Genomic DNA, 19,583 nt, shown 5'->3' on the forward strand with positions numbered 1-19,583 from the left:
TATGTGTATGGTTTATAAAATAATAACACCCTTCTTAAAAATCAGATTTCATTTTCCCGCATCATAGTTTTTGTGTACAGATCCACAAAATTTCTATTGAGTTTAAATATGAACTTTTAGATTGAATTTTGGAGATTATCAATGAATCATTTCGCAATGTGTAGATATGTTGTATGTAATGTATATTCGATACGTCCAATAAAATGATCTACGCGTTAATACGTATTGGATAAGATGAATGTTCCGAAGGGTTAATTATTTCCACGTGTGTAATTTGTTGATAATAAGTTGCCGATGCAGGTGTTTCGCCTTGTTTATCAATAGAGATTACGATGGCACCAGGTCTGAAAACCAGGTATAAAATGTAAACCCTCACTCGTGCAAAATGTATATGCGTAATCAGAGGCGTAATACATCTGAATTACGGATTCTTCCGATTATCTTTTTCTCGTGTCGTGAATTTTTACACATTATTTACTATTTCGTTGTAATGAATTTGTCACGCAATATGAAAATTTAATTAGAAAATCTCCGTCATTCTTTCACCACGCGTGATTTCCACGAACGGAATATTTTATTTGCTTTCGACGCTAATTGTCTTCAAGAGAAGCAACGCGTGGTTAATGTCTGATGCAGTAATTACTATTTCTTCAACTTATTTCAACATTGAAATATTAACTTGCAATTATAAAAAAACCCATACGTTTGTTTCTTCTCACTTTATAAATAAGCACTGCTTGAAAGAAAGAATTTGGAAGCTTTGAAGCTTTCGTAAACGAATGCCTTCAGTGAAAGTGGTCTTTCTAAGTTAAACTGATCTGGGAAATTCTAACTCCGACCAACACGATTAAAAAAAGCTCTCAAGCGCAAGACGCTGCATTATTGCGTTATTTGAAAAGAAATTTCTCTTTATCTCACGTCAGATAAATCCACCCTGATTCCACAGTTTTGAGTTGGCAGCTTAAAGATGCATCAGTTATTGACATAGAAATATATTTTCTGCTGGTGTTTGTTTTGATCGCTGTTTTAGTTCTAGATCCGCAAGTTAGGATAATATTCTGACGTTATATTAATCGGTTTTTAAATACATTTTGCGACAGTGTGTATTTGCGTGAGAAATGTCTAGACGCGGAAATGTTCTTCATTTTTCAGTGTAAAATAGAATGACTGCAATTTCAATTTGCGTGTCATTTGCTCGGTTTGTTCGTGACATGTTAGATAGAAAATAATGATTAATTGGAATCCACTCGTAATTGGAAATTTCATATCGAGTTTCAATGCACAGATTCAGCTAATTTTACGTCAGACAAACACAGACTGACTGTCGTGACACCGCGACAGATCTCATACGAATCGGACTACCTATCTCCTTATCATTTTATTGATAGCTCGCTTATCTTTAAAAAAACACCCACCTTTGATAGAACGACCGTATAAAAGTTTCAATTTGATTAAATTTGCTACGAATGAAGACAATTTTCTTAGAACGAAGACCATACGTCACTAACTGAATGTCTGTTTGAATTTAGGTATTTTATGTAATATGTATGAATAAACAGCTAAACAGCTTCAAAGGTTTCAGAACGTTGACGGGCGATCAATATAAGGAGAATGATTTGCGAGGCAACTGTTTGCAGATCAGGTATGAAACCGAATTTTAAAGTATATGTATTTAGCGAACATCGGACGTTCAAACATTTTGGTGGAAGTATACACAGACTACACGCGTGTTTCGGAATTTGAAGAAGTTATACGAGTCTGGAATTACTCCATCAATCATTAATCGTCTGATACATGATAAATCTACTAGCTCTATCTATATGAAACATAACGTTCAGAAAATAACACAATTTTACTTGCTGGGCGATATAGAAATTGATCGTTCTTGTCCTTGGATCACGAGGTTGTCATGCCTAGTGACAGAATTGACAGAATCTATTCGTTCGCGTATTACGATGGAAAGAGATAAGAATTCATCAGTTCAAACTTTATCTATTCACTCATGTATATCACCTATACCCGCCGGTACATATAGACTAATTATATACTGTTGATGCCGTTTTGCCTTAAAATCACCTATAAAATATCCACCCTACTGTCGAGACATTCTATAACATCGCATCGTTCCGTTCGCGAGGGCCATTAGCAATTTCAATATGAGAGTTTGATGTGATTTTGATGCGAATTCCCGCGACATGTCGATCATTGAAATCTGATTAACTCTCGACATCCGTTATCGTGATATTATAAAGTGTATGCGCTTATATTTCAGTTTCATGTTTAGATTGTCTAGGACATTATACGTATATACATCATCGCAATCGGATTTTTTTTTTGTACAGTTTGGACTACGAGAATTCTGACCTTTAATCCGCGTTACCAGAGTCTTTAAGATGACCCCGGGACACTTAACTAGCCCTCCCACATTCCATAATCTTCCTTCCATTAGTCCGTACGGAAATTGGCCGATGAGTATTACATCGCTAGAAGGGGTCGATATAAATCGCTTTAGTATTTTTCTATCTGGGTTCAAGTGTTCCCTGTTGGATGTTATTAAACCAAGCTCGAAACATTATCTACAATTCAAGCTGTTTTTCTGTTAAGTGTTCCGTGAATCTCATCTTCTTCTTTCCTCTGGGTTTTTTCTTTCTCGCTCAGTGAAGTTGATTTGACGCGTTCTATTACACTGTTTGCGCTGCTCGATGTAAATATTTACATGGAGAAAGTTCTTTCTTATCAAGATTTCATTGTTTTCTTCCAATTCGTTTTGCGGATATGCCGGTACCAAGGTAAAGATAAAGTAAGTTCCATAGAGTTAAGTGAAGGTCAGATTGCCTTCGAGGTTTAGCCAATGGAATCCAATGGAAGTCAACTTAAATTTCATCAAATCTAAAGCTAACACGATTGCATGCCCGCATCGCTATGCGTCATTACCAAAATATTTACATCATTTGATTTTGTAGAACTACTGTAAAATTCTGTAGAGCATACGATCGGCTTAAAGTATCAGTAACTTCGGTTCAGTGAATTGGTAGATTATTTCACAGAAGCCCAAACATTTCGGTGTCCAGTGAAAACTTAAATTTCGTTCACGAGTTTGAAATTCGTACCGCCTGTTTGTGACATTCCCGTGATTACAATGCAACCCAAACTAAGCCACCACAACTACGATCAATGCCAGCCGCGGTTAAAAGTCGTGACGGACTGGAGGAAAGTCAGGAGTATTTCACACAAGGTTGAGACATTGATCTCGAGTGTTGTGGATGTGTTTGTTACAGCCAAGTTGACAGGATTTAAGAATCATCAAACTCCAGACTAACCTGTTTAAACACAACTAAGCTCATTTTCGCTTTCATAGAAAACTCTTTATATCAAGTGGATAAATAAAAGATACGCAGCATACGGAGATACACCGAGATGAGAAGACTATAAAAACTGAGTTTATGTCAGGCATTCAAACAATACTGTGGGTGTCATAGAAATATTTTTCGTTCCTAATTACCTAATTTCATCGAGCCATTTCAACGAGGAGTGGTCTTTAATCGCATTATCACTTCAACGAGTTTCTGTCGTTCATTATTCATCTCGAAATAAAAGAAACTACTGAGAAGTATTTGTTAGTAGGAATCAATATCGCAAACACGAAGATATTTCTGCCTCTTGATATTGTTGTTTGGTTGCTTGTGTTTTTCTGTCTACATATACTTGTACGGAGAGCTTTCAAAAGTAATACAGTCAATGCGATCGATCAGAGAGAGTGTCAAACAAAGATTTAGAATCAAAACCAGTACCCGAAACTTAATACTGTCCATCGTGACGCTTTATTGATGAATTCGAGTGTGAAATCGACGCGAGAGACGTCTCTTATTTATTGTCATCTTGAGAGATCTTCTACCACAAATCACATCTGGTTCGGTTCATGGGTCCGTGTATATACGTTACGGATTGCGAATCGTGATCTACGCATATTGAGTTAGTGACGGCATTCGATCGCTTTCTCCGACCGCAATATATATATCGACTGATCGCTACACAGATTGCTCGCCGAAAATACGGACAGAAAAACAATTTATTAAACCTTCGTCGATTCTTAGAGATCAACGATGAATTAATTCATCGACGATTTCGTGGTGGTTCGACTCACCAGTAGACAATCGGTTCAAATTTTTCAAAAAGCGGCTATGATTTTCAGGCTCGAGCCAGGATTTTTCTAAGACTGATCCAAACAGCCAAAGAGGCAATTTCGTCCAAATTTCAAAGCGTACAAGGGCCATTTTTAGTCAAATCAAAGTTCTTTTTAACAAGGACTTTGGCTTTTTTCTAAAAATGTCCCCCTTTCCGAAGTAAATTCCGGACCTTTGAAATAAGGCACATGGAAATATTTTACGCGAACCCCTCGAATTGATTTTCGAACTGATAAATCTAATCCCAGGAAAGCTAACGAGACCATTATTTTTCCTAATGGTCGAAAGTGACTATATTGAATGGACACCGGATACAAATTCGTATCAGTAACAAGCTTTATCTTCCATTTTGTATTCTTCTAAAAATCTAACTATGGAAAGGCAATAATTTTTCGGTCCGATGGACTGGTTTCGTTAAACGTATATCAGATAATGCGCTGCACAAGTGAATTCAACGGCTGGCTTATCCGCTGATAAGTAACATTGATTTCTTTTGGTCTGCGGATATGGATCCTTCCAGTCTGCTGTCTGCAGGATAATTTCACCTTGTGTTTTTTTCCTCGCTGGAATATTGGATTTTCTGGGTTAATGGACTTGTACTTCGCAATAGTTTGGAGAACTGCGACGTTGAATAACCAATTATCTTCAGGTGACGAACTTATCACAGTCGGTTAGTCCCCGAGACCTTGTGTGTCTAGGGTCCCCTCGGATCTTCTTACTACGCATTTAACTACATGTAACAATTCGCATACACTTGATTACTTTGGAGCAGAACCGAAAATTGCTACGTCAGTCATTATCGATGGACGGACTTTTTTACCAACAGATATTTCTTCTGTCATTGCGAACACGTTAAAGGCTCGTACTATCCACGTTTGTGTTTTCTGAGTGAATCGTTGTTTGAAGTTGTAGTCGCGCGGAGACGGTTGTACTGAGGCCTGTGTTCTTTGGGTTAATTGCTGGATAAAAGCGAGGAGGAGTGCACGGATTTGATTTGGAAATAAGTAGCTCACTCGCGGATTCTTTAGTTTTAACAGTTTTTGCTGGTGTTAGATCGTATATAGATCGTATATAGATAGATAGATAGATAGATAGATAGATAGATAGATAGATAGATAGATAGATAGATAGATAGATAGATAGATAGATAGATAGATAGATAGATAGATAGATAGATAGATAGATAGATAGATAGATAGATAGATAGATAGATAGATAGATAGATAGATAGATAGATAGATAGATTTATTTCTCACAAAATTTACAAATTTGCGAAGAGCAAAAGCCAGTTACAAGATACATTATTATACAAATTACAGACAATGAAAATTGACAGTACATACAATTGGTGGACGTATGCAACAAGTGCATTATCTGGCATTTATGCGCTTAGGTAACAAAGTATCTTAAACATTTCTGTATATATAAAATGAGGTTTTTTAATTTCAGAGTTCGTTGTTTTGTTGCTGGAGCCAGAATTCTATAATAGACGAAGAAGAGTTCTTTTTCTTTTTAAATTGATATAGGAAGCGATATCTAGAATAGCATATATATTTTGAAAAATCGAATCCACATTGACAAATAGAAGTATCACTAAGGTCTCTACCGAACGTAGGGTGCTTAAAAACGGTTGACACAAAGCTCGCAGGTGATTATGCGAAAAACATTTCCTGCTTTTGATTGGAGCTCGTAAATCGTGCTATTTAGGGATAAGCGAAATGGAATGTATACAAAATGACGTTGTTTATCAAAAAATAAATCGGCCTCGTTATACTCTGAATTGATTTGACAACCACGACGCCTCTTTTATCTTATTAAATGTTATAGATTCACGGTATATGTCGTGGTCGGGTAATAAAATGATATTGAGTAATAACATCTCAAGGACTGCTTTTTATCATTTAATAATGCCCATGCGTACAGATGGTCGTTTATATTCACTTATCTCTATGATTTAATTCTCTCTTCGTCTCATGTCGCAAATGATTTTTCTATCTAGAAACGGAATAATAGACACGAATAATACGTGTAACATTAATTGACTAATAAATCGATGATAACAGGACCGACAGATTGATCTAACAGGGCTTAGAGACTGATCTAACAGGACCGAGAGACTGATCTAACAGGACCGAGAGACTGATCTAACAGGGCTTAGAGACTGATCTAACAGGACCGAGAGACTGATCTAACAGGACCGAGAGACTGATCTAACAGGACCGAGAGACTGATCTAACAGGGCTTAGAGACTGATCTAACAGGACCGAGAGACTGATCTAACAGGACCGAGAGACTGATCTAACAGGACCGAGAGACTGATCTAACAGGGCTTAGAGACTGATCTAACAGGGCTTAGAGACTGATCTAACAGGAACGAGAGACTGATCTAACAGGGCTTAGAGACTGATCTAACAGGGCTTAGAGACTGATCTAATGAATCTATTTTCAGTGCTCACAATAAAAACCGATTCAACCAGTATCAAAGCGGAAGTGGTTTTGTCATTGTTATTGATTTCTTTCGGTAGGTTTCTCATCCCTGTGTTATGAGATATATACACGTAACGCATTTTCTATTTGCTGATAATTTTGCCTGGCATACCACACACCAGGTAAAATGTCATCCAAAGGGCGAGACATGTATGTGAAAAGGGCGATAGACTTCACGAGACGAGAGTCCGGGACCACGCGCTACCGCCATCTATGATACGTAGGACGCGCTGGTTGGCTTCAGTAGCCAATCAGACCACTTCTATTTTTGTTCCTCTCTCTGCATATTTACATTACAATTGGGACGTAAAATCAAGATGTACTTCGATATAGTTTTATATATGATTTAGGAGCCTATTAGGCATCAGTGTATTGATTTTAAGCAAATAGTGCGTTTCGGGCGCCTGGCCAAACCAGCACACGTCGAGCTTTCATTCTCACGATCATGTTTCACTTGAGGGAGGAAAAACTCTAATTTACTCCAACTACTTCTCTCCTGAAAGCTGAAAAATTGAATTGTTTACAACGTTAGATTTACTTTCTGTACTTAGTAAACCCAGTTCATAATTGAATTTACGTTGAGTTGTGTATCCAGAACAGTCAGTCTGATTGTATGCATGCATACGGGTTTCTGCGGAATTGAATTCAACTGTTTGATCTGCGGGGAGAAGTTTTTCAGGTTTTCAGCATCGACGACAAATCAGCACAAGGACTCTGGATAAAATCGGGAAATCATTAAAATAATCGATGTCTATTTCTATTTCCATTTAAGCATTTCGCCATGATTCTAATCTAAGGTCGAAGGGGTAAAGTATTCGTCTATTTTTCCCCTCGTCTGGAAGTGTTTTCTGGCGGTGCTAAATTGTTTTGACATGAAGTGTGTGTGTAGGTTCATGACGATGAATTTAGTCCCTTGATAGGCAGTATAACAACGTAAAAGCCTAAATCTAATTTCCCTTTATCGACCCATATAAACTACTATAGTATATATTATTTATAGCGGTATTTGATGTTGAAATATTTCGAATTTCTGTTTAGTCTGTGCAGATACGCTTGTTAAAACATACAGGTTATTACGCATACTTTCACGGCACTAGAGAAAACGTTTCTCGTACGCAACAGTAAATTTGCTCTGCGGTTTTCAGACCGATCCGAACTCATCACTTTCGAGCGGCTGATTCTGAATTCCGTTCTGCTCGTCCCGTACCGCCCGCTCATCTTATTTTCGTTTTATGTTACCAATATTCGTACGATTCCGTTTTGCAATACGAATCGCCAGTTCATCTAGTTCTCTGCGCGTCCGTGTTCATTCTCGCCAGGATAGTGGACGGGAACGTATGCGCGACTAATGCAAATTAGCAATGATGATACAAACGGTAGTATCTGAAAACTGTTACAGTTAATTTCCTGGCTGACAATCAAGCCACAGATAAAAACAAGTCCGTATTCACCAGAAAAATTGCCATATTTGATAGTTACAGATATAGATGCAATCTATATAAATTCAGAAACCTAAAGTTTCCAAGTGTTTTAAGACAATTTATTCCAAAAGTGCCGTACGTGGTTAGGACATATAATAAAGATACATCTACAATAGTGTGAACTTGAAATCTATATGAGTCGTCATTCTGGATCGTTTGGTTTGTAAGCGCAGGGGTCTGCCAAGTTAGAGAATTTCACAACAAAACTCATTTTCTTGGAAATCTCTTGTGCAGAGCGAACAGGCTGTTTTCGTCGTTTTCGTAAATTATCCGTCGAACATTTTGTAAGCAACTTTATGATACATATTTGTTTATTAAAGAAAAAAAATAGTAAATAAAGGAAATTTATGAACCTTTTATTTATGAACGTTTTAACAAAGTGAATAATAATCTTCATAGTCAAGTGTAACTAAATAGATTAAAATGTGTACCAAAAATAATTCTGTATCTTACGAAGAAGCCTTATTGACAAATCTGCGTCGACGTTTGAGATGAGAGGCTTAACTGATGAAATCAAGCCTTACGACTACCTTATCAAACGGATCAACTCTAATTATATCATTATACATTATTTGGGATTCTTCTTTAGGCAGGTAATTCTCGTGGGGAAAATCTATCGTTAGATTTCAGTTAACTGATTAACAGATGAAATAGAAATTTCACCTAGAGGAAATATGTTTGTACGGTAGAAATGTGATCTGAATAATTGTAAAAAAGATAATCACTTTTTTTCATTTGAATTGTGATTTTCAGATTTTCTGACCATCATTTTCCATCAACGGAAGAACTACTGAATCATCTCTGTAATCTCTCGTGCATATCAAATTATCGTCACGTAGGAAAGTAAGTGTCTGTCTGTGGCTGTTTTTATATATGTCTGTCAGGACATATCATATTGACTATGACACGGTACAATTGGCATTTTACAACAAACATGACGGTATAAATACTTTTGCTGTCATGTTTACAGCTCTGGCGGAGACAGTCAAAGATAGCAAAGCGTTATCTCTTGTTTGAATTGTGACGACGAACAAACGCGTATGGATATATACTTGATCTTACTGGTCAAATATAATACTACACAGTTTAGGAGAGATATTTTCATCAGTTCTTTCGATTTTCTGCGCCCCAGTAGGCAGATACGTTGATGTGATTAGATAAAATCGGAAATGTGAGCGGTGGGCCAATTTGCTCCGTATTTGACTATTTTGACGTCAAATATACAATCAGATTTACAGAGACAGACGCGAGACGCGAAGATAAAGATAAATGAGTTACAGAAAAAAACAAAGAAAAACGTCACTCTCTCTCTCTCGCTATGCACCATTCGAAGCATTTATTGATATGTATTTGTAAGACTTGGTAACAGTAGTCGTGGTCATTATCTTTATACCTCAAAAAGCAGCTGTTACTAAGTTGAAAAAAAACATACTTGCGCCGTTGTCGATGTCAAAGGCAGATTCCAGATACGTAAAATTAACGATGTCGACTATAGTTTCCTCAGTCGTTATTAGAAGTCAATTTTTTTGGATAGAAGATTAATGTACAGCAAATTTCTTACAGAGTGAGTACGTTTAGGTTTTCTTACGTGTACTACGAATTATATACATTCGACTATTTGTTTTTTGATTTAAGGCATTCAACGTTTGCATCTTGAATTAGAAGACATGATTTTCACTTTAAAAAAATCTTTATTGTTCTATCAAGGTTTGCTTCAAACAGAACATGACTCGTCTATTAACGCAATTAGTGACTGGACGAGATACGCGGTTATCCAGGTTCAGCAAAATAATTGACGCGTAATTAACGTGAAAACGTGGGGCATGCAGCGCTAGAGGCATCAAGGACAACTGTTCGCGGCTGGATTTGTCAGTGTCTATCCGGCTGTGTGTTTAATCCGAGCAAGATTGTCCCTGCGTGTCGCTCATACCTTGCAGGAACAGAATAATTAGTGCGAGCGCGGTACGTGAGCTGTTGTTTTGTTCTCAGCTTGATTAACATCACTCACTGATTCACGTACGATGTTCTGTATAAAAAGTACTTGAGTTTCCCTCGGATTTTGGAATGACGATCTGTAAATCTGTTAGCGAGAGGTTATCGTACAAAATCCCTCGATAAGGATGCCCTCGACCGATGTCAACGATTCTTCGCAACCGTATTCTTTTGTTAGATAAGTGCAGTTTTGGGTTATGTTTAAGTTCTGAGGCTGTAGCGCACGATATCGATCACGATATTTGGAATGAGAAACGGAATTTTTGAAATAGTTTAAGGATAAACGATAATGGAAAAGCTTAATGATAAGACGATGGTCATGAACTGCGTGCAGAACCAGTGCTGTCTAATGTAGCGGTAGAAAGATTGAGTTGGTGAATATTCATACCACGTTTAAGAAGTTTATACCGCATCAAAAATGATTTTGATTAGTTTTTTTATTCGTCTGGTTGTACACATACATATCAATATCATTCGGACGGAACTCGGGCGCCTCGAGCATTGCAGACGGGATTCGACCAAAAACGTCTCTGTTTTTATTTCTCTGCTTCTTTTTATCGACCCGTTGTCCGAGTCAAATAACCTTCCCAAATTCTCGATAAGAAAACAGGTCTCTATCGTCGAGCCCTTTGAGACGCATTTATACAGCAGCTTTTATTCAGTAGGGGAAGGGGTTTGTCTGCTATTCGAGCCGTCTCGCTTCGCGGTGGCTTCATTCAACAAAAACATTCTGATCGATGCCAGAAATAACAAGAATGTCTATAACAACAATAACAACAATTATACCCCGACTGAAGTTAACCGATATTCGTTTATTTAATCGCTTATTTCGTACGGTTGTTTTTATTATGGTATATTCAAACTTACATCAACCCTGTTACTACAATACTGTTTATACCGCATTGAAAAAGATGGGGAATTCATTAGCGACATGCAATTTATCAAGAATGATAATTCCGGTATTATCTAGAAAATGGACGATACTGTTGGACATACGGGACTTCATTAGTTCATTTAGCACTCGCTGTCCTTGTCTGGCTATTTCCTACGTTTAACGTGTTTGGAATAATGTTTTTCTTGTATTCAACAGTTCTCACATTACTGAGACAGATTCGCAGTTATGCTCGACGTACGAAAAGGAACATGAGTCCTTTTCCTAAAGTTCGATTCCGGAAATGAAATTTTCAAATTTTGTATAATTCAACTAACGTTCCGTTGGCCGGTCAAACCCTGATACATATTTTGTGGTCGGCTTTGATTTTGATAAGCCTCCCATACGAGGGCAGTGTTTAATGACTGAGACTTTAGTAGAGACTGAAAAGTGCACATGATTTTTTTTCAGTGAGATAAAACGTCACCGATAGCTGAAGCCGATGTGATGAATATCCGCATGGTCGGTGATTTCTCTTCGCAAACGCTATAACCACTTTTTTTCTGATTTATATATGTATATATATATATATGTATAAAGATGTTGGGCTAACACCATTATTGTGTCTGGGTGATAAAATTTGCGCTTTATGGCTCATTAGTTTGATGGCGTTTGTTTAATGTATCATCTACATACAGCCGTTGTGTCACATAAACTTTTTTGAATCAAATCCTTGACAGGTTCGACATCGCCATCACTTTTTCTCGCGCACCGGATGACTGGCGAGCAAAAAAATAACAAACGGCGTCTTCCATCGAAGTTTGTTTGATTTTGTGTTATCAAAAATTATAGGCTATTCTGTGTTTTTGATATTGATGATAGAGTTATCATTCGTGTTGATGTGTGGATGACACATTTACAGCACCATCTCCTGCGTTGCACACGACGATTTAATTCAAGGTGAGAGCCTGACACAACAAGCGGTTGTTGGTCGTCGTTTTCGAGCCAGCTATGTCTCTCGTCACCCCCGGGGCGCAAAGACATAATTATCTTTCGCGCGTTGACTCCAATGCTCGGTCTGGAAACTAATGCGATCGACAAGTTGATAAAGTGTTGGAAGCGGTCCATAAATTTTTTCACTTCCGTTGATATCGATATATATAAACACATTTTACCCATCTCATGATTATCTTTAACTCATCGGACCGCGCAACTCGAGAAAATACTAACTCGTTTCAAACGATTCTCGCAAAGAGAAATTATTTCATTCATCCGTTCATTCCACGCAAAGAAATGTCAACCGAGAATGAACATCGATTTCATCGGGAGATAAGTTAGAAATTGTTTTGACTCGTTCAGCGCTGATCGACAGGATACTGTCAAAACTCGTTCGTACCGCGGACTTCTAATTTACCTGGCTAATGATAGCTTGCGAGACTAAAATGTCGATACATCCCGCGTTGATTTCAACGTCAGAGCGGAAAGTATTTCTCTGTCTCGTGCGCGTGATGTCATTGCAGAGAGAGCCCGTCGAAATACCTGATGCGACCGAAGGAAATATTATCGGAAACAAATAGAATAAACCGTACAATAGAAGCTCTTGCTGAGAAGAGGTTTTAATGGATATGAAAGCGGTCTTGCTTTTAAGTACTCGTTTCATGCGTGACTAAGGTCTGTCTCCTGAACATTCTATATATAGTTAAATTTGTAAAAACCGATTTTTTCCTTTTTCGTCAAAACCTTTTTTTTATCATGCAGTAACTTTTAGTGAGATATTCGAGTTTCCACCATCTAAATGGTTACGGAAAAGCATCGATAAGACATTCTTGTTTTCTTTTAATAATTAGGAGATATTCTTTGAGATGATTTGTGCGTGTTTCTGCTTATCTTACAGTAAAAATAAACGCGATTTTTAATACTAGAAATTAAAGATTATTTCTGCGATTAATCTTGATAAATGATTACTGGAATGAGAGAGGAAACCAGTACATTTTGAATAAGCCATTATTTCCGGGAGACTTGCGGAATTAAGAAACCACTGCTTTTCGTGTTGTTGCATATGAATGGAATATCAAAATATACATGTGTTGATGTAGTCAAGCCAACGCATAAATGCGAGTGACGTTCTCTTTTAAAAATTCGCCCATTTGTAAGAACGGTCTTTTGATATTCTATACACTTATTTCAATAGAGTCTGGGGGAGGTTTGCACGTGATGATTATTGAACCACGTCAACTCTAATGGAAATTTTCACTGCTATCGTTACAGGTCATTGGACAGAACTTCCGGTTTCGACGAGGCAACCAACCGAATCGAAGAAAAAAGGCGTGTCCTGCCATATTAGTAAGCATCAAACAGATCGTGAAACTGAAGAATAAGACAAGAGGTCACTATGCGGCCATCGCTTGAAACACGGATTCAGATTCTCGAATGCGGCACAAAATTCTAGGATCGATTCCGAATCCAACTGAGGATACAATCTACAGAATTGCTATTTTCCGCTGCAGATAATGGCAGATAGATAAACAAATCCAGTCGAGATAGAACGGAAACAATATGGATATCGTTTCAATATTCATAGTAGTGGTTTTAGCGCTCGTTGGTCGCGTGGGTTGCAAGAAAAATCCCGTTATCCGCCTGGGCTATCTTACTGAAAGTGAACCACCGCCTGGAGCCAGCCTAGAAACCGCAGTCCATATACCGAAGGGCAAGAGAATTTCGGGAGCGATTTCATACGCAGTGGATGTCATTAACGACAGTAGCGATATCCTACCGAATCATACATTAGAATTTGTTATTGGTCAAACGCATGGGCAAGAACTTTACAGTATCAAAGCAACTATAGAACTGATGAAAAGGAATATCTCGGCGTATATCGGACCGCAAAAAACATGTATCCACGAGGGAAAAATAGCTGCAGCTTACAATATTCCGATGGTGTCTTACGTAAGTATTTCAAAAATATGTTTCTTCGTTGATTTAACTGTTTTCAAACACCATTAAAAAGCGCATTCTATTCGACACCGTTTGACGCAATGAATTTTGGCACTAGTTTTATTACAGTCAATGCGGATCATGCGATGTTGATATGAAGTTGTTTTGATTTATAAATCACTTCATCAAAACAACAGGTGTTTATCTTGTTCAGATTGTGTATACATTATTAATGGCAATATTCCATTTCTGGTATCAAAACGCCTCTAAAAGCCCAATCTCAATCAGTCTAACATATCAATTACTGGCGAACGATTGATCTTTAAAAAAGTCGAATAAGCAAAATCGTTATTTAACTATAATTCTAGTTGTGTATGGCCCACGAAGCTTCGAACAAAATTGAGTATCCGACATTCGCACGAACGAAGCCACCAAACGACCAAATCGTAAGGGCAGCTGTAGCATTGCTTAATTGGTACCAGTGGCGACAGGTGGTGCTAGTGTATAATGGTGACGTATACAACGGCGATAGCTATGCTAGAGTAAGTATTTCCACCACCCAGACCAAAATTAGATCCTCGAGTTGATGATTCCCTAATTCATGCCTCGCGACAGTCTTTCATCTGCGTCGTGTGTTCATTAACTAAACCGTGTGATACAATACGAGCTTATTTTTCCGAAAAAAATCAATTTCCAAGATTCCCTCGACTGACGGAGACAATGTGACAGAAATTAAGATTAAAGAATGTTTTCCGAAGTTTCTACATCAATCATATCTTACATAGTGGAGGTTACAGAACGGACGTCACTCTAATATCCGGTTCGACGTACGACGGCCTTTATATTTGATATCCGCTTTCATTCGGTTTATAAGATTTTTAACTTTCTCCCACCTACACAACGGTTTGTCCTCCTTCAGTATATGGACGCTCGTTAAATATCCTAAGTTATGGTGAACAAAATACATCGTTTTATATCAAATATTTCAAACGATGAATACACGCAAGAATGTTTGATAATGATGTCACGTTATGAATGTTAGAATGACATCATAAAAAGGTAAAAATAATGAACTGAATTTAATATTCTGTGGTTTCTTATTTTAGCTGTTGGAAAGTCTGAATATTACAGTAATAGCTAAACAACGTTATAACGGGGGATATGTATACAACGGTGAACCGGAAAAGGATCATACGTTTAATCACATCGTTGAAAAAACCCACAAAATCTGCCGCAGTAAGTAATCAGTCATTAAATTGACGAATTGCAACGAGTCGAGTCTAGAATGATGTTTCGTAGATTAGTTGCCGATTAGTTTTCGAAAATAGAATGTTCGTCTGAAGGCCGCCAACGAATGCGAAGAACTTAAGCGTTTAGTGAAATCTCACGAATCTTCAAAGATATCATTTAAGCAGCGCGTTTTCGTGTACGGCAGGGATGATGATGTCGGTGAGATAGGCCTATACTATTCGAACATTTCGCTTAGAGCCATTTTTACAAGTGCTATTGAACTAATTATGAACGTACAACGAATATTCTGAAATATTTCTCAACTATGTTGTTCACTTGCGTGATTCCATTCCATTTGTCTCATTTGGCTTATTGTTAAACGGTTTTCACCCACATTTTTATGGTTAAAAGCTTTAGTTTATCGTCAGAGCGTTCAATCACTGACTATGTTTCCTATACCCGTCACTGGTGCGGCTCGCGGACATGAACATTAACTGCATTAGTCACCACGGAATCTGCCGTGAGTTTAAATCGCTGAGTGTGTGATCAGATTTCATTCATATCTGGTTCAACCGAATGCGCACCTTAAAACGTGTCGAAAAAATAGGCGAACATCATAGAAACATTATTGTTGGTGGGTGTCGGTAGGCCTGTGCTTTCGAAATGACCTGAAACGATTCAAGGAATTAAAGAAAAAACTCTTTGGAAGAAAGAACCGCGGAATGTAGAATTTATAAATCAGCGGGAGAGACACAAATTTAACATTTTTCCCTCGCAAATAGCGAAGCAGCCTTTTTGGTTGCCTATACTAATACCCCGTAAAGCAACACCTGTTCTCGGTAAAGAACTGATTAACAGCAAGCAATGGATCTATTTGGATCCGATTGATTCATTTGAATCTTAGCATAGGAGAAATTTAATGTTTAAGTTGGAATTTAAACGTTCCACGGTGATGAAATAACCGATAAAAACTAATGGAAATTTCTGCACTAAATCAACTTAAAACATTGGTGCCAGTTTCAACGTTTGTTGCGAGTTCGATTTTACTGTCTAAGCAAAGTATTTATTTTGAGCTTATCGAACCATTGAATCGAAAATTGTGGGAAGTCGTTCGGATAGGAATATATCTATTTATTAATGATAACTGAAATTCTTTTTTTGAGTACTCCACACAAACCGCAGAAATTTCCAAATTTGAGTTTTTAATGCAATGATTCACTTGATTGGAAAAGTCGATACTTTGTAACTGTTAAAACGACATGACGTAAATACTTCATTCACGGAGAACTTAGCGATTTTAACATGGCGTTAAAATGTTATTGCTATTTTTCTACTGTTTCAAAAGCGTTGATGTCAGTTGGTATTTCTCGTTTTCTGTCTGTCTACGTATTTGACGCATGAATGCTTTGATGTAGGGTAAATATTAGTTTACCGACGCGAGCAGTTTTGAAATAATGCGATAACCCGAGTTTTCACCGAGTTCGTTGCTGATGCGGAACACGTCCAAGAATCAAGTTATTTCAAAATATAAGCATCGTCTTTATAATCGTACAACGATTTTTCTGCGAACACGGTGCCTGTTCTTCGAATTAGCCACGTATATCGATTCGTTGAATAAACGATGGAATATTTATGTAATCTTGACTGCTGCTAAAAATATACCGAAATCAAAGACGATGGTCTGATGGTCTTAAAAGTTTTCATTCTGGGCATAAAAGGATTTGTAGATTTCATAGAGACTTTGATGGTATTATCAATAACTAAAGAGATAGGTTTATAGCCCGTATATTATATTTCAGTTTATGTAATGGCAGCTAGGGATCATGAGTTTATCGGATTAATGATGGCTTTAGACCGTAAAGGTCTCCTGAAGAACGGCGATTATTTCGTGGTCGGATTGAATCTAATGCCGTCTAATGATTACGGCATCTATTTTACTGGTGAGTCTCGAAAATTCTCGGGCGATTTGTTTTTGTCCAATATCTCTTGATTTTGTCTACTGAAATGTATAGAATGAATTCGCACTCGATCCCGATTTATCCGGTGACTATCCGATGAATCCAGCAGGGATTCACTGTTGATTAGTTCAATTAGTTGTCACATTATATCTAGCCAAAGGTGAAACCGATTAGTTGATTAACCGTACGAATAGCAGCACTTTGGACTTATTCTATGATTAGCATCTCCACGATTAGCAAATCCTTCGTTGAATTGTAAATCGGATGAATGAGAGGTATTTGGATTTCAGGTTTAATGAACATCCGATACAGTCATGCGGTGGAAGCGCTCGCTTCGTTTATGTGTATCGTACAGACTGCGATGAAAGTTAACCACGGCCCCGAAACGTTTGCAGTACAAGTGAATAGATACCTGGAGAAACCACCGTTTAACTTTTACAACCCGTTCAGCATAAAGGGCATAATGAAAACGGTTTGTAATAATAATAAATAATAATAATAAATTTATTTCCACAATAAAATTACAACATGTCATAAAGAGATATACAAATATGAAATGTTTTAATATAATGTGGAGGAGATTAGATGAAGCCAATGAAGGCTTATAAAATCTCTAATCCCCTAGCATACACCGATTCACTCAATCGCAATTCATCCATTTTTTAATGTAGTCTTATAATAATAATAATAATGATTCATATGTTGCTATGATGTTCTAGATACCATCAGGAGCGTATTATCTATTTGATGCGGTGGTACTTTACGCAGAAGCTGCCCATAAAGCTATCAAGGATGGTGTTAGTCCATCGAATGGTAGCGCTATCCTTCAATATATGAAAGGCGTTACATATACTAGTAAGTATCACGGTTTTCTACACCTGACCACATCATCTGACGTATTGCACGATTGTCACAAGCTTATTTATTAGATAATGAACTGATCTCAGGTGTCTGGCGATGTTGATATTGCGTGACTCTCGGTAGAGTTTGAGTTTGAGTTATGAAATCACTAATTAGACATCAACACTTCGTCAACCAAGCGTTCGTGTTGAGCTCAGGGATGTCCGGAGCCTTAATCCGCGTTTTGTCTTCTTCATTTTAATTAGGTGCCATGGGCTACGAAAATAAACTGGACGAAAACGGCGACGCTTTGGGAAACTTCACAGTTATCAAACGGGTCAAGGACGAGAGCGGAGTTTGGACGATGGAACGTATGGCGCTGTTTCAGGCTCCTAGTTCTGCAACTGTTCAAAATATCACTCGGCAGATTTTACCTGTAATAAAAACAAAATTCGTCAAATAATGATTATCCGAGATGTATTTTCTTGTTGGTGTGACCATCTGAATGTTTAATTCTTTCCCATAGATTCTTGCTTTCTACGAGAATCAGACGTTCGATTTTGTCGGTGGTTTAGTTCCGGCAGATCACCCTGAATGCGGATTCGACGGTGAACTATGCAGCAAACCTGACCGTAAGTCTTATCGCGATGTCTACTCGTCCTCTTCCCCGTCAAAATACCACCATAAACACCATATCCTTGTGTCTGAAGAATGCTATAAAATATACTCTTAATAATGACAAATTGCTGATATGAACAAAATCGACCACGTGATAATGCAGTTAGATCCTACGTAAAATCACAAACGCTTCAATAAAAAGCTAGTCTTATCGAGGCCGTAAAGTTAGTGATGTTTCTGCGTTGAACATCAGCGCAATTTCCATGCTGAACACGTTATTTTATTAACACTTATTTCGACTAAGTATATATTACGTATTCTTCCCACTTCCAACCTGGCAACTCTGTACACACATGCGTTGTGTGAACTGATTTTTGTTAGTTCGCGCACGTCTACGGGATGATATCTATGGTCATTTTGTTAGATCTCTCATACCTATGTGTGCCAATGAAGGTAGAACTCCTTGCATGAAATGGACATAGGAATATGAGAGCCTAGAAAATCAAAATTTCCCATGGAGGAGTACTTTATTCAAATGAAACGAGTTGAAAAGTTTTAGCTTTCTTTCCCACAGGAGAGTACTTCAAGCAAATTAAGTCGAAACATGTTGATAAATTCTAGCTTTCTTATCAAAGTTAAATATTATTCTAATCAGATTAAGAAAATGTCTAATACTAATTGTTTGTTTATTTAAGCTACGTTATGGTACATAATCAGTTCAGTTTTTGCTGGTTTAGTCATCATTTGCATTACGGCCGTCAATCTCATCTACAGGTAAAAAACCTGCTACATAAAACAATACGTTTTTTTTCAATTCATTAAATGCTTCTAGAATCCGTGAATATCTTATACCTTCGACAAATCAGTCGATGCAAACATCGTCGTTCTACGATAAACGAGTCCGTTTGAATGACTCTATCACAACGGGACGGATATTCCCTCGTGACTTAGGCTGCTATAAATTATTCGGACTCTTACATAACAGAAT

The 19,583-nt window shown here is 37.6% G+C and overlaps 1 protein-coding gene across 6 annotated transcripts in view; it reads left to right on the forward strand.

Moving 5' to 3' along the window:
• Positions 1-19,583, forward strand: part of LOC141903202 (speract receptor-like) — a 34,352-nt gene that overhangs the window by 5,625 nt on the left and 9,144 nt on the right. For 3 of the 6 annotated variants that reach the window (XM_074791248.1, XM_074791253.1, XM_074791252.1), the window contains exons 2-10: positions 13,284-13,961; positions 14,318-14,491; positions 15,056-15,185; positions 16,979-17,119; positions 17,428-17,609; positions 17,857-17,992; positions 18,244-18,413; positions 18,504-18,609; positions 19,291-19,369. In XM_074791248.1, coding sequence (XP_074647349.1) covers positions 13,572-13,961; positions 14,318-14,491; positions 15,056-15,185; positions 16,979-17,119; positions 17,428-17,609; positions 17,857-17,992; positions 18,244-18,413; positions 18,504-18,609; positions 19,291-19,369 — 1,508 coding nt within the window. In that variant the 5' untranslated portion in view covers positions 13,284-13,571. Of the gene's footprint in view, positions 1-1,477; positions 1,643-2,779; positions 2,801-8,905; positions 8,996-13,283; positions 13,962-14,317; positions 14,492-15,055; positions 15,186-16,978; positions 17,120-17,427; positions 17,610-17,856; positions 17,993-18,243; positions 18,414-18,503; positions 18,610-19,290; positions 19,370-19,583 lie in introns of those variants that run through there. The other 3 variants (XM_074791250.1, XM_074791249.1, XM_074791254.1) reach the window with 3 other exon arrangements.

This window comes from Tubulanus polymorphus, chromosome 4 (genome assembly GCF_964204645.1).
Source record: "Tubulanus polymorphus chromosome 4, tnTubPoly1.2, whole genome shotgun sequence".
Classification (NCBI taxonomy): domain Eukaryota; kingdom Metazoa; phylum Nemertea; class Palaeonemertea; order Tubulaniformes; family Tubulanidae; genus Tubulanus; species Tubulanus polymorphus.